Genomic DNA, 13,916 nt, shown 5'->3' with positions numbered 1-13,916 from the left:
TGTGCCACCATGTCTGTCTGCCTTAAATTTTTTTGGAAAAAAATTGGGGTGGGTTTTTTGAGATAGGGTCCCCTGTGTAATCCTTTCTCCTATGTTGGCCTTTGTTCGCGATGATCCGCTTTTCTCGGCCTCCCAGGTGCTGATTAAAAGCATGCGCCATCACTGCTTGGCAAGAGCCAACTTCTGAACATTGCAGGTTCTTTTTCCTGAGATACCAAAAAGTTTGTGAGTTCCAACTGACTTGGTTTCCTATGATGTTTTCAGAGTCCTTTTTTTGAGATTTCCAGAGAGCTCCCAGTGGTGTCAGCACTAATTGTACTGAGGTTCTCGTCAGTCCTCAAGGACAAGCTAAATTCTTTTTGCAAACTAGATACAGACTAGGAAAAACTCAACAAATCACTGGACAGATATGCGGTCTAATCTACTTAGTTTACATGCTCATAAAGCAGATGAGACAGATAAATCCAGGTTTAAGGTAGAAAACTCAAGTTGGCAAACTTAAAGATTCCTTTCTTAGTGTTTCTTAGTCTGCTTATGAGACACATGACTAATTTATGTAACATCTAAGCCTTGGTTTATGAAAGGGAATACTAACACATTGTAGATATGGTAAGGAGAGAGTCTATTAATATTTAAAGTGCCTGGTAGTGTGTGTAGCATGTGTTAGGCATGCAATAAATTAGCAATAGCCATTGTTAATTTAGACCTGACCCAAGTTGTTGGTCAGAATTTTCAAAAAAGGAAAGCAAATGTGGATTTGAGATGTTTCTTGTTTAACTTATGGTATAGTGATAGAATCATGAGTTTAAGAATCAAAAGAATTTGAGTTAAAGCATATCCTAGAAAGTGACTTAGAACATGTCATAATTCATCAGTTTTCCCCCTTGTGTCTATCTATGTATACACATAAAAACCAGACAGCTGGACATGTTGGAATTTGCTTAATATATAGTAATTATTAGTAATATTAGTAACTCATTCCTTAGATACTGGTTAAATGTAAACATACTTTACTGTTCAGTTTCATTAAGTGAAGTAAACCAAAAATGGCTTGCTTTAAGGCTAACTTGTAGAGAAAATCACATTTCATCAAACTCCTGGGACCCTGGGGCCCATGTGACCTGGAAGGGTAGGAGAGGATACAGTAGGAGGGCATTTGTGCATTGGAGAATGGTGATGGCTCAGGGGCACTTCTGAATGACATTGTTGGACAGAAACAGCAGAAACCACCAAGAAGATACTGTAGGCCATCCAGGACTGTGGGGAATATGACATTGTCAAAATAGTAAGTGGAGGAAAGCGTATTCTTTTGTTCCTATGACTGATGCTGGAACATAGAACTTTGTATAATTTTTTTTTTCCAGATCAGGAAGATGAAAGTGTCCTTGTCAGAACCAAAGATTAGGACAAATAGAAAAGAACAGGTTTGTGATTAAGCAAAGCCTTGCAAACTAAAAAAGATGAGTTGGGACTCATCTGTTGAGGTGGTCAGGGAAAGAACAATGTTCATTATCTTTGTGTTGAAAATAAATTTAGCCACATGTTGGCTCACAGTCGTGTCTCAGTACTCAGGAAACTGAGGCAGGAGGATTGCTGTGAGTTTCAGGCCAGTCTGAACAATGAGTGAGACTTGTTTCAAAAAAACGAAAAAAACAAGTGACTTACTAAGAATAAATATGAGTCGACTTTATAGAAATCATTCCCACTACAAATGGCATAACCTAGCATTTTGACGTGAGAACCCTGGCCGTAATAGTTAATGGAGTCCTGAAGACCCTCTCACATTCTGGGTCACAGCCTAACTTCCAATTGCTACTCTTGAACCTTATATGTTTCTTGCAGTGTCGCTCTGTACTTTGTTTGACATCTCTAAGAGTTTTGTTTTTAGTCCCTGTTGTATACCATATCATATGAAATAGAAGTCTCTCACTCCCCAAGTGATAATAGTGTACTTTGAAATTCTGGGAATAAGAGAACTTTATCAATCAGGGCCCTGGTAGAAAACAGGTGGCACATTCAAACTGGAAATTTGAGGAGCATTTAATTGTATCATTTAGAGTTCATTCAGGAAAAGAGAATCTTTGTATTCTATGAAAAATTTTGGTACAAGAATTAAGGATTATAGCTGAGTATTGTGGCATACACTTTTGATTCCAGCACTTGAGAGGCAGAGGCAGAGACCTCTGTGAGGTCTAGGCCAGCCTGATCTAAAAATGAGTTCTGGGATGGCCAAGGCTGTTACACAGAGAAATCCTGTCTCAAAAAAACAAAAAGGGGAAGAAAACAAAAAACAGGAAGAAAAGAATTAAGGATTGGGCCAACATGGGAAGAACTGGAATTGGAAGTTTGTGAGGGAGCTGGTGGGAGTCTGTATCTGCTGCAGTTGCCTCTCGGTCGTATCAGCCTCTCTTTTTCCAATCTTTCTAATCGCCCTTGTGCTTCTCTTTAACACTGCTGGAAAAGACACCACCACTGCCCCAGCTCCGGATCTGTTGAATGTGGCCAGCAGTGCAGAAGGATGGCCAAACTGGGAAAGCGGCATCTTCTGGCCTGGCATTGTTGATACCTCCTCAGCTCAAGGGCAAGAAGTAGTTTCTGAGCTCAGAGAAAATGGCTAAATGTTTAGGTTGCCAGATATCTGACAGAGCCATCCCTGTTTGTAGAAAGTCTTTACCAGCCTCAGAAATTGCCTAGTCAGGGCCAGGAGAGTACTGGGGCAGAGGCCTGTCCATTGTCTTTGTACTGTCCCTCCTAGTTGGTAAAGGAGTTTGTCACTGGGTGAAGAGTGAGTCACGAGGGCAGATAGTATATCCTCACATGGGATTTAAGTAGAACTATTGTCTTGAGGACTGAAGTTTTTTGTTTGTTCTTTATTTTTTTAAAGTAAGGAACATATTCTGTTATTCTGGCAATAGAAGGTCGTTAGTTAAGCCTCGGAAAGCTAAGAACTTTCTGGGAGATATTTGAAAGGATTTTAGGGAGAAAAGAATGGATTGGGGAGTGTAATGCTCTTAGATGATGACAAAGACAATAAAAATTAATGCTAGTTTCCTATAAAATGGTGAGGTCACCAGCTTTCCACCAGGCTGGAGACAGCAGTCACAGCTGGGATAGTCTGGAATGTATAGACTCAAAGTCCTGGAGCTCATTAGTACACCTCTGTGGCCCATCTGAAATGTGAAGTTTGAGGAAAGGGAAGAAAAGTGTGTTGGTAAATCTCTTCCAGATACGTGTGAAAATTCCCCATTGATGACCAGCTCTTTGGGATATATATATTTCTTTTGTTATGTATCTATATGGTAGGATCATATTGGGATATTTTATATGCTGATTATAAGTTGCAAATACTTCAAGTTTATATTTTTTATTTCTGACATTTTATTTTTCCTGACTGCTTTACTTGAAACTTCTACGCCGGGCGGTGGTGGCGCACGCCTTTAATCCCAGCACTCGGGAGGCAGAGGCAGGCGGATCTCTCTGAGTTCGAGACTAGCCTGGTCTACAGAACTAGTTCCAGGACAGGCTCCAAAACCACAGAGAAACTCTGTCTCGAAAAACCAAAAAAAAAAAAAAAAAAAACTCCTACAAAGGATAAACTTGGAGCACATTCATTACTCGTACTTCATGTGCATCAAGAGTATGTACTAGGGCTGGAGAGATGGCTCAGTGGTTAAGAGCATTGCCTGCTCTTCCAAAGGTACTAAGTTCAATTCCCAGCAACCACATGGTGGCTCACAACCATCTGTAATGGGGTCTGGTGCCCTCTTCTGGCCTTCAGGCATACACACAGACTGACTATTGTATACATAATAAATAAATAAATATAAAAAAATAAAACTCTTTAAAAAAAGAGTATGTACTATGCAGGAGATAATGGCTATCATTTTTTTCCTTTCAAGGCTATAAACTATATTACTATAGGAAAAGAGGGATAATCCACAGTAAAGGAGTGTTTAGTACAGGGCTAGGAACAGAGCCACAGAGGAATTTTTCCATGTCTGTTTTCTCTATAGAGATATGGTTTAAAATAACCAAGCAGCTTCAGGCCAAATTGCTGATATCTAAAGTGATCTCCTGGTAGCTCTGATTTAGGAAAAATAGGAAGCAAATGGCATGATTTACATTCAAACCTTCAGAAACTAGTTTTACTGAAGAGTTAACTAAACAACACAGAAAGTGTCTATAAGGAGATTATCTCTGGAAGCAGCTTTTCATACCTTCAGTTAACTGCTAACTTTAATGTTTTGTTCAGTTTATCTCTCATCAGCCACTAAGAACTAAATTCTAAGAACTGTAAGTATGCTAGAAACAAGGGAAGTTTAGATGTGGATGGAATTGTTCTTGGCAGTTCTAAAGATTGGAGGAAGTAGAAAACCAACTGGAACAGAATTGGAGGGATAGCACTGAAGGGACATGTTATGACCTGATAAAGAGTCCCCTGCATAATGTAGTAGGACAGATGTGGCCAGTGGCACTGCCACACTGGGCTCTCATGAACTTGATGAATTCTGTACCTCAGTTTCCTCATGTGTAAAATGAGAGTTCTAGTCTTGTGAGGATTGAGTTAGTATTATTGTAATTGCTGGAACAGGGCCAAACATTAAACACCTAAATAGATGGTGTTTAAACAGACTCATGAGAGAAATGGTGTCTGTTGAAGAGGCATTTCAAGATGACAAGAAGTAGTTTTCTTCAGATCCTGACATTTCTTTTTTAATACAAACATTTAAAAAGATAGCTTTGAGTCATGTGACCATACATAATAAGGCTTAGTCCCATGTCTAACTATTTTAGTTATAAGGTATTTTAGAAGTGGGTCAGGAGCCAGGCTTGGTAGCACATGGTTCTTTAATCCCTGCACTCGGGAGGCAGAGGCAGAAGGATCCCTGTGTTCTTGAGTTTGAGGCCAGCTTGATTTTTATATTGAGTTGCAGGATAACCAGGGCGATAGAGAGAGGAGACCCTGTCTGAACAGCAACAACAAAAACTAAACCAAACAAAAATGTCCTTATCTTAGGGCTAGAGATATGACTCAATAGTTAGCAATGCTTGTTGCTGCTATTCCAAAGGACCTGAGTTGGGTTCCCAGTACCTACCTATCTCACAACTGCCTGTAACTCGAGCTGGCCTCCAGGGCACCTTCACATACATAGCATATACTTACTCAGGCATACACACACAAAATAAGTCTTTAAAAAAAATGTGTCACTGGGTGGTGGTGGTATACACCTTTAATCCCAGTACTAGGGAGGCAGAATAAGTTGGATCTCTGAGTTTGAGGCCATGCTGGTCTACAGAGTAAGGTCCAAGACAGCCAGGTCTACACAGAGAAACCCTGTGTGTGTAAGGGGGCGGGACAGGGGGAAGGACGGACACACACATACATAAAAAAGAGGAAAACAGTTTAGGGTTGCTGCTCATCTGCTGTGTATTTGTTTACTTTTGAAGTGTTTCCTCATATTTCTCCTGTGTAGCCAGGTTAACTTGGTGTTTTCCATAGAACTGGACCCAAAGGATTTTACAGGTAGTTTTTTAAGTGTCTTCCAGCTCTGTTTTTAGATTGATGATAATTCTTCTCTCACCCCCTTAGCATTGTCTCTGAATATGTGAGTTCTAGCTTAGTTCTGTAAGACCTAATTTTTAAGCCATTTCATCGTCCATGCAAAATGTCTGCTTCTGCTCTTTACTGTTTGAATGACATACGGATATTATAGCAAGAAACAGCAGTCTCTGCCTTTTAGGAGTTTATGTTTTAAGTTGAAGGAGAGGTAAGACAGTAAACATTTCTTTGCTTTAATTTATTAGACTGTACTGAGCTGTATTGAGAGTGAGGGAACAAAGTAAGAGAGGAAGGAGGAACAAAGATAAGGGTACATAGTAGCAGTTTTAAACAAGTTACTCAGGAGGAGATCTTGCTAACAGGTAATGCTTGTCCAGAGACTGAAAGAGGTGAGAAGGACAAGCCATGTGGCTGGCAGGAAGGGGGTGGTGTAAGTATGGAAGTGAGCATGGTAAGCAGAGCAGAGTGTTGGTGGCCTAGCCCAAAGCAAGAAGATGGCAAATGTAATTAGTTGCCTATGGGCAGCTCCGTTTTCACTTCCTTTAAGGGGACTAAGACAGAAGCTCCATAGACCACTGTGGGAGAAGTATATTAGGACTAGCTATGTATATTTCATAAACTTTCATAACTTTTTAAAGGTTCATTTTTTTTAAAGTCCTTTGAGGAAGTTTGACCTCGTCTTACTCTTTTCTGACTCTGAGAAAGGAGACAAGCCCAAGCAAAAGCAAAAGTAAAATCAATTTAGGAGGCTGAAAAGAGGGCTCAGTAGGCAATAAGAGCATATATTGCTCTTGCAGAAGACCCAGGATCCATTCCCAGCATCCACTTCTGTTTACTCAACTACCGTCTATAACACTCCAGCTCTAAGATTTCCAACATCCTCTTCTGGGGACACAAGCCCCTGCTCTCAAGTACATACACTGACACATATACATCCACATAACCAAAAATAAACATGGAAAAATCTATTTAAATAAGAGGGTGATATATTAATAGAGATGCAGAAGTGGCAGCTCAGATAACTCTGGAAACCTGGGTTCTGGGTGTACATAAACATTTTTATATATGTATGTATGTATGTATGTATGTATGTGTGATATGAATGGTTGGTTAATTTGTTGGTTTCATATTTAATTTTTAAATGTTTTGCCTGTGTGTATATCTGTGCATTATGTGTGAGCCTGGTGCCTTGAGGGATTAGAAGAGGGTATTAGATCCCCTGCAATGGGAGTTAGAGATAATTGTGAGCTGCCATGTTGGTGTTGTGAATCAAACCCAGGTCCTCTCTGCAAGAGTAACACATTCTTTCTGTGTATATGTGTACTACATATATGCCTCTACCCAAGAAGATCAGAATAGGGTGTCAGATCTGGAACTGGAGTTCCACATTTTTGTAAGTCAGTCACTAAACCCAGGTACTTTTAGCCTCGGAACCATCTTTCTGGATATTCTTTTCAGCTCTTTTTTTTTTTAATTGTTCTCTACCATAGGAATAATAGTAATAACTGAATATTAGATGGCAAATGGAAAGCCACATGGAAAATAGAAGTATTGAATCTTCTTGGAACCTCCAAAAGAAAAAAAAAGACTACTAACTGCTAGTCTCTGACCTATTCTGGCCTATATCTAGCACTTAATACCTGGAAGTTGAGGTTAGGTGGTCAAAAGGGAGTATTTGGGACACAATTTTATGTCAAGAGGGGGCCAGATTGGATGTTTATATGGGTGACTAAGGAATCCATAGTAGTAAAGAGTTAAGTGTCCCAGAAGATAGTCATCATAGGCCGTTGTAATTATAGTCAACCTGAAGTGGTTTGCATTTGAGTCCCAGGATAGTTCTGTTTCTCAGTCGGTGAGTGGAGCAGGCATGGGTGGCCCCTGAAAGAACTGCCTCATTATTTGAGGTACCTCACTTTAGCAGCCCGTCTAGTGAATGAAAATAAGGAGATGAAAGTGGTTTCTGTTACCCTTCCCCACTATAACTGAAGATTAATGAAGAAATATGTTTTTTGTTGCTCGTAATAACATCCTACTATTTACCCCAGTTGAATATTTATCCCAGTTGAATTTTTGAGGTTTGTTTATCTAATAATGAAGTTTTTAAAAGACTTTATTGAGTGTGTTTGTATATACCTAGTGTTTTCTTTGTTGTGTCACAGATGCCTTCCTTCTTTAGACTATTTCCCTGCTTATTTGCATTATCAGAAATGGATAGAATAAGGAAAAAGGAGTGAAATTTAAAGCAGTCTGCTTTATCTGGTCAGTGGGTTATTTAGACTTGATCTTTGTTTGTACCAATCAGATGTATGGCTCATGCTTTTCTTTCTTTTCCTTTTGTAGGAGGGCTGTTGGCCTGCTGCTGTGCTGCTGAACAGTATGCAGTCCTTTCGGGAGCAAAGCAGTTACCACGGAAACCAACAGAGCTACCCACAGGAGGTACACAGCTCATCCCGTGTAGAAGAGTTCAGCCCTCGTCAAGCCCAGATGTTCCAGAATTTTGGGGGAGCAAATAGTGGTAGTGGTGGCACTGGCAGCAACAGTAGTGGACGGCGAGGAACAGCAGCTGCTGCTGCAGCGATGGCTAGCGAGACCTCTGGCCATCAAGGCTACCAGGGTTTCAGGAAAGAAGCTGGAGATTTTTACTACATGGCAGGCAACAAAGACCCTGTGGCAGCAGGAACCCCACAGCCTCCTCAGCGAAGGCCTTCTGGTCCTGTGCAGAGCTATGGACCTCCCCAGGGGAGCAGCTTTGGCAATCAGTATGGGAGTGAGGGTCATGTGAGCCAATTTCAAGCACAGCACTCTGCCCTTGGTGGTGTGTCTCATTATCAGCAGGATTACACAGGGCCTTTCTCTCCTGGGAGTGCTCAGTATCAACAGCAGGCCTCCAGCCAACAGCAGCAGCAACAGCAACAGCAGCAGCAACAACAGCAGCAACAGCAGCAAGTACAGCAGTTGAGACAACAGCTTTACCAATCCCATCAACCTCTGCCCCAAGCCGCTGGACAGCCAGCTTCTGGCTCATCCCATCTACAACCAATGCAGCGGCCCTCCACTCTGCCATCTTCTGCTGGTTATCAGTTAAGAGTGGGTCAGTTTGGCCAACACTACCAGTCTTCTGCTTCCTCCTCTTCCTCTTCCTCCTTTCCTTCACCACAGCGTTTCAGTCAGTCTGGACAAAGCTATGATGGCAGTTACAGTGTGAATGCTGGATCCCAGTATGAAGGTCATAATGTGGGTTCTAATGCACAGGCTTATGGCACACAATCAAATTATAGCTATCAGCCTCAGACTATGAAAAATTTTGAACAGGCAAAGATTCCACCAGGAACCCAGCAGGGGCAGCAGCAGCAGCAGCAGCAGCAGCAACAACAACAGCCACAACCTCAGCAGCAGCAGCAGCAGCAGCAACAACAGCAACATGCCCCCCAGCATGTGATGCAGTACACCAATGCTGCCACCAAGCTGCCCCTGCAGACCCAGGTGGGGCAGTACAATCAGCCTGAGGTTCCTGTAAGGTCCCCTATGCAGTTTCACCAGAACTTCAGCCCTATTTCTAACCCTTCTCCAGCTGCTTCTGTGGTTCAATCTCCAAGCTGTAGCTCTACCCCATCTCCTCTCATGCAGAGTGGTGAGAATCTTCAGTGTGGGCAAGGCAGTGTGCCCATGAGTTCCAGAAACCGAATTTTACAGCTAATGCCCCAACTCAGTCCAACCCCATCAATGATGCCTAGTCCTAATTCTCATGCTGCAGGATTCAAAGGGTTTGGATTAGAAGGTGTGCCAGAAAAGCGGTTGACAGATCCTGGGTTGAGTAGTTTGAGTGCTCTGAGTACTCAAGTGGCCAATCTTCCTAATACTGTCCAGCACATGTTACTTTCTGATGCCTTGACACCTCAGAAGAAGACTTCCAAGAGGCCCTCATCATCATCTAAGAAAGCAGATAGCTGTACAAACTCAGAAGGCTCTTCACAGCCTGAAGAACAACTAAAGTCCCCTATGGCAGAGTCATTGGATGGAGGTTGCTCCAGTAGTTCGGAAGATCAAGGTGAGAGAGTGAGGCAACTAAGTGGTCAGAGCACGAGCTCTGACACCACCTACAAGTGTGGAGCTTCAGAGAAAGCTGGCTCCTCGCCAACACAAGGTGCTCAGAACGAGGCCCCTAGGCTTAGTACCAGTCCTGCAGCTAGGGAAGAAGCTGCCTCTCCAGGTGCTAAGGACACACCGCTGACTGAGGGAAACACAAAAGTCAATGAGAAGACAATTGGGGTGATTGTCTCCCGGGAAGCCATGACAGGTCGGGTAGAAAAATCTGGTGGACAAGATAAAGGATCCCAAGAGGAGGATCCTGCTGCCAGTCAGAGGCCACCTAGCAATAGTGGTACAAAGGAAGCCAGCCACACATCACTTTCACAGCCAGATCCTCCAGGAGGAGGGAACAAAGGAAACAAAAATGGTGATAATAGCTCCAGCCACAATGGAGAGGGGAATGGCCAGAGTAGCCACTCTGCAGTAGGCCCAACTTTCACAGGCAGGACGGAGCCTAGCAAATCTCCTGGAAGTTTGCGCTACAGTTACAAAGAGAGTTTTGGGTCAGCTGTACCACGAAATGTCAGTGGTTTTCCTCAGTATCCTTCAGGACAAGAAAAGGGGGATTTTGCCAGCCATGGGGAACGAAAGGGTAGAAATGAGAAGTTTCCAAGCCTCCTACAGGAAGTACTTCAGGGTTACCACCACCATTCTGACAGAAGGTATCCTAGAAGTGCTCAGGAACATCAAGGGATGACTAGTGCCCTGGAAGGAACTGCAAGGCCCAACATCTTAGTCAGTCAAACCAATGAGTTAGCCAGCAGGGGCCTTCTGAACAAGAGCATCGGATCCCTGTTAGAAAATCCCCATTGGGGACCATGGGAAAGGAAGTCAAGCAGCACAGCTCCTGAAATGAAACAGATCAATTTGTCTGACTATCCCATTCCCAGAAAGTTTGAGATAGAACCTCCATCATCAGCCCATGAGCCTGGGGGCTCCCTTTCTGAAAGGAGGTCAGTGATCTGTGATATTTCTCCACTAAGACAGATTGTCAGGGATCCAGGGGCTCACGCATTGGGACACATGGGTGCTGATGCTCGAATTGGGAGGAATGAACGTCTCAACCCAAGTTTGAGTCAGTCAGTCATTCTTCCAGGTGGGTTGGTGTCCATGGAAACAAAGCTGAAATCCCAGAGTGGGCAGATAAAAGAGGAAGACTTTGAACAGTCCAAATCTCAAGCTAGTTTCAACAAGAAATCTGGAGACCACTGCCATTCTACCAGCATCAAGCATGAGTCTTATCGTGGCAATGTCAGCCCTGGAGCAGCAGCCCATGATTCCATTTCAGACTATGGCCCCCAAGATAGTAGGTCCACACCAATGAGGCGGGTGCCTGGTAGAGTTGGTAGCCGGGAGACTATGAGGGGTCGGTCTTCTTCTCAGTACCATGACTTTGCAGAAAAACTGAAGATGTCTCCAGGCAGGAGCAGAGGTCCAGGGGGAGACCCTCATCATATGAACCCACACATGAGTTTTTCAGAGAGGGCCAATAGGAGTTCTTTACATGCTCCCTTTTCTCCCAACTCAGAAAGCCTGGCCTCTGCTTACCACACAAACACCAGGGCTCATGCTTATGGGGACCCTAATACTGGTTTGAATTCCCAGCTCCATTATAAGAGACAGATATACCAACAGCAACAAGAGGAGTATAAAGATTGGACCAGCAGTTCTGCTCAGGGAGTGATTGCTGCTGCACAACATAGGCAAGAAGGGCCACGGAAGAGCCCACGGCAGCAGCAGTTTCTTGACAGAGTACGGAGCCCCCTGAAAAACGACAAAGATGGTATGATGTATGGCCCACCAGTAGGGACGTACCATGACCCAAGCACTCAGGAAGCTGGGCGCTGTCTCATGTCTAGTGATGGCTTGCCTACCAAAGGCATGGAATTGAAGCATAGCTCTCAGAAGTTACAAGAATCTTGTTGGGATCTTTCTCGGCAGACTTCTCCAGCCAAAAGCAGTGGTCCTCCAGGAATGTCTAATCAGAAAAGGTATGGGCCACCCCATGAGACAGATGGACATGTACTAACTGAATCTACACAGTCATCCAAACCTAGTAATGTAATGCTGCGGCTTCCAGGTCAAGAAGATCATTCTTCTCAAAATCCCTTAATCATGCGGAGGCGGGTCCGTTCTTTTATCTCTCCCATTCCCAGTAAGAGACAGTCCCAAGATGTAAAAAACAGTAACACTGATGATAAAGGGCGCCTCCTTCACCCATCCAAGGAAGGTGCTGATAAGGCATACAATTCCTACACCCATCTTTCACACAGTCAGGATATCAAGTCTATCCCGAAGAGAGATGCCTCCAAGGATCTTCCAAACCCAGACAATAGAAACTGTCCTGCTGTTACCCTTACGAGCCCTGCTAAGACCAAAATACTGCCCCCACGGAAGGGACGGGGATTGAAATTGGAAGCTATAGTTCAGAAGATCACATCCCCAAATATTAGGAGGAGTGCATCCACAAATAATGCTGAGGCTGGGGGAGACACAGTCACATTGGATGATATACTGTCTCTGAAGACTGGCCCTCCTGAAGGTGGGGCTGTGGTTACTCAAGAGACTGAGATGGAGAAGAGAAAAGGCGAGGTTACTGACCTAGTCAGTGCAACTAACCAGGAATCAAATGTTGAAAAGCCTCTCCCAGGGCCTTCTGAAGACTGGCGTGGCAGTGGGGATGATAAAGTCAAGACCGAGGTACATGCAGACACAGCTCCTACTGGAAAGGAACCTTCTGGTACTATGACATCCACAGCCTCACAGAAGCCTGGTGGTAACCAAGGGAGACCAGATGGTTCCCTGGGCGGGGCAGCACCACTAATCTTTCCTGACTCAAAGAATGTAGCTCCAGTGGGCATTTTGGCTCCTGAGGCAAACCCCAAGGCTGAAGAGAAAGAGAATGAAACCGTCATGATTTCACCCAAACAAGAAAGTTTCCCCCCAAAAGGGTATTTCCCATCAGGAAAGAAAAAGGGGAGACCCATTGGTAGTGTGAATAAGCAAAAGAAGCAGCAGCAGCCACCACCTCCACCCACTCAACCTCCTCAGATACCAGAAGGTTCTGCAGATGGAGAGCCAAAGCCAAAAAAGCAGAGGCAAAGGAGGGAGAGAAGGAAGCCTGGGGCCCAGCCAAGGAAGCGGAAAACCAAACAAGCAGTTCCCATCGTAGAACCTCAAGAACCAGAGATCAAACTAAAGTATGCTACCCAGCCTCTAGATAAAGCTGATGCCAAGAACAAATCTTTTTTCCCTTATATCCATGTAGTAAATAAGTGTGAACTTGGAGCTGTTTGTACAATCATCAATGCTGAAGAAGAAGAACAGACCAAATTGGTGAGGAGCCGGAAGGGTCAGAGATCTCTGACCCCTCCCCCCAGCAGCACGGAAAGCAAGGTGCTCCCAGCTTCATCCTTTATGCTACAGGGGCCTGTGGTAACAGAATCTTCTGTTATGGGACACCTAGTTTGTTGTCTCTGTGGCAAGTGGGCCAGTTACCGGAACATGGGTGATCTTTTTGGACCCTTTTATCCCCAGGATTATGCAGCCACTCTTCCGAAGAATCCACCTCCTAAGAGGTCCACAGAAATGCAGAGCAAGGTCAAGGTTCGGCACAAAAGTGCTTCTAATGGTTCTAAAACAGACACTGAGGAGGAGGAGGAGCAGCAGCAGCAGAAGGAGCAGAGGAGCCTGGCTGCTCATCCTAGGTTCAAACGGCGCCACCGCTCAGAAGACTGTGGTGGAGGCCCTCGGTCCCTGTCCAGGGGACTCCCTTGTAAAAAAGCAGCCACTGAGGGCAGCAGTGAAAAGGCTGTTTTGGACACAAAGCCCTCTGTACCTACCACTTTGGAAGGTGGTCCTGAGCTGGAGTTACAAATTCCTGAACTACCTCTTGACAGCAACGAATTTTGGGTCCATGAGGGTTGTATTCTCTGGGCCAATGGAATCTACCTGGTCTGTGGCAGGCTCTATGGCCTGCAGGAAGCGCTGGAAATCGCCAGAGAGATGGTGAGTAGGAAAAACTCATTACAAGCTTGGGTTCTGGTTATTTCACTTTGGCTTTGTTTCTTATACCTTAGTCTTTATTTTTATGGATCATTAGTTCTTTCCTTGACCCAAATGATAAACAGAAAAGGGAAGTATTTTGGAAAGGAGTAGCTTATATTTTCATCAGTAATGTCTCTGTAGATTGTAAACTTATGTTTTTGCCTATATAGCTTTGAGGACACAAGGGTCCCTGTTTTATCCCTTTCAACCTTGATCCCTG

At 44.0% G+C, this 13,916-nt stretch overlaps 1 protein-coding gene across 4 annotated transcripts in view; it reads left to right on the top strand.

Annotated features, from left to right (window-relative positions):
- Positions 1-13,916, top strand: part of Tcf20 (transcription factor 20) — a 156,629-nt gene that overhangs the window by 93,222 nt on the left and 49,491 nt on the right. For all 4 annotated transcript variants that reach the window (XM_075960140.1, XM_075960142.1, XM_075960141.1 and 1 more), the window contains exon 2: positions 7,901-13,657. In XM_075960140.1, the coding sequence (XP_075816255.1) occupies positions 7,937-13,657 (5,721 nt within the window). In that variant the 5' untranslated portion in view covers positions 7,901-7,936. The remainder of the gene's footprint in view (positions 1-7,900; positions 13,658-13,916) is intronic.

This window comes from Microtus pennsylvanicus, chromosome 2 (assembly GCF_037038515.1).
Source record: "Microtus pennsylvanicus isolate mMicPen1 chromosome 2, mMicPen1.hap1, whole genome shotgun sequence".
Lineage (NCBI taxonomy): Eukaryota > Metazoa > Chordata > Mammalia > Rodentia > Cricetidae > Microtus > Microtus pennsylvanicus.
Note: the sequence above shows the minus strand (reverse complement) of the source record. Positions and strands in the feature narration are given on the sequence as shown.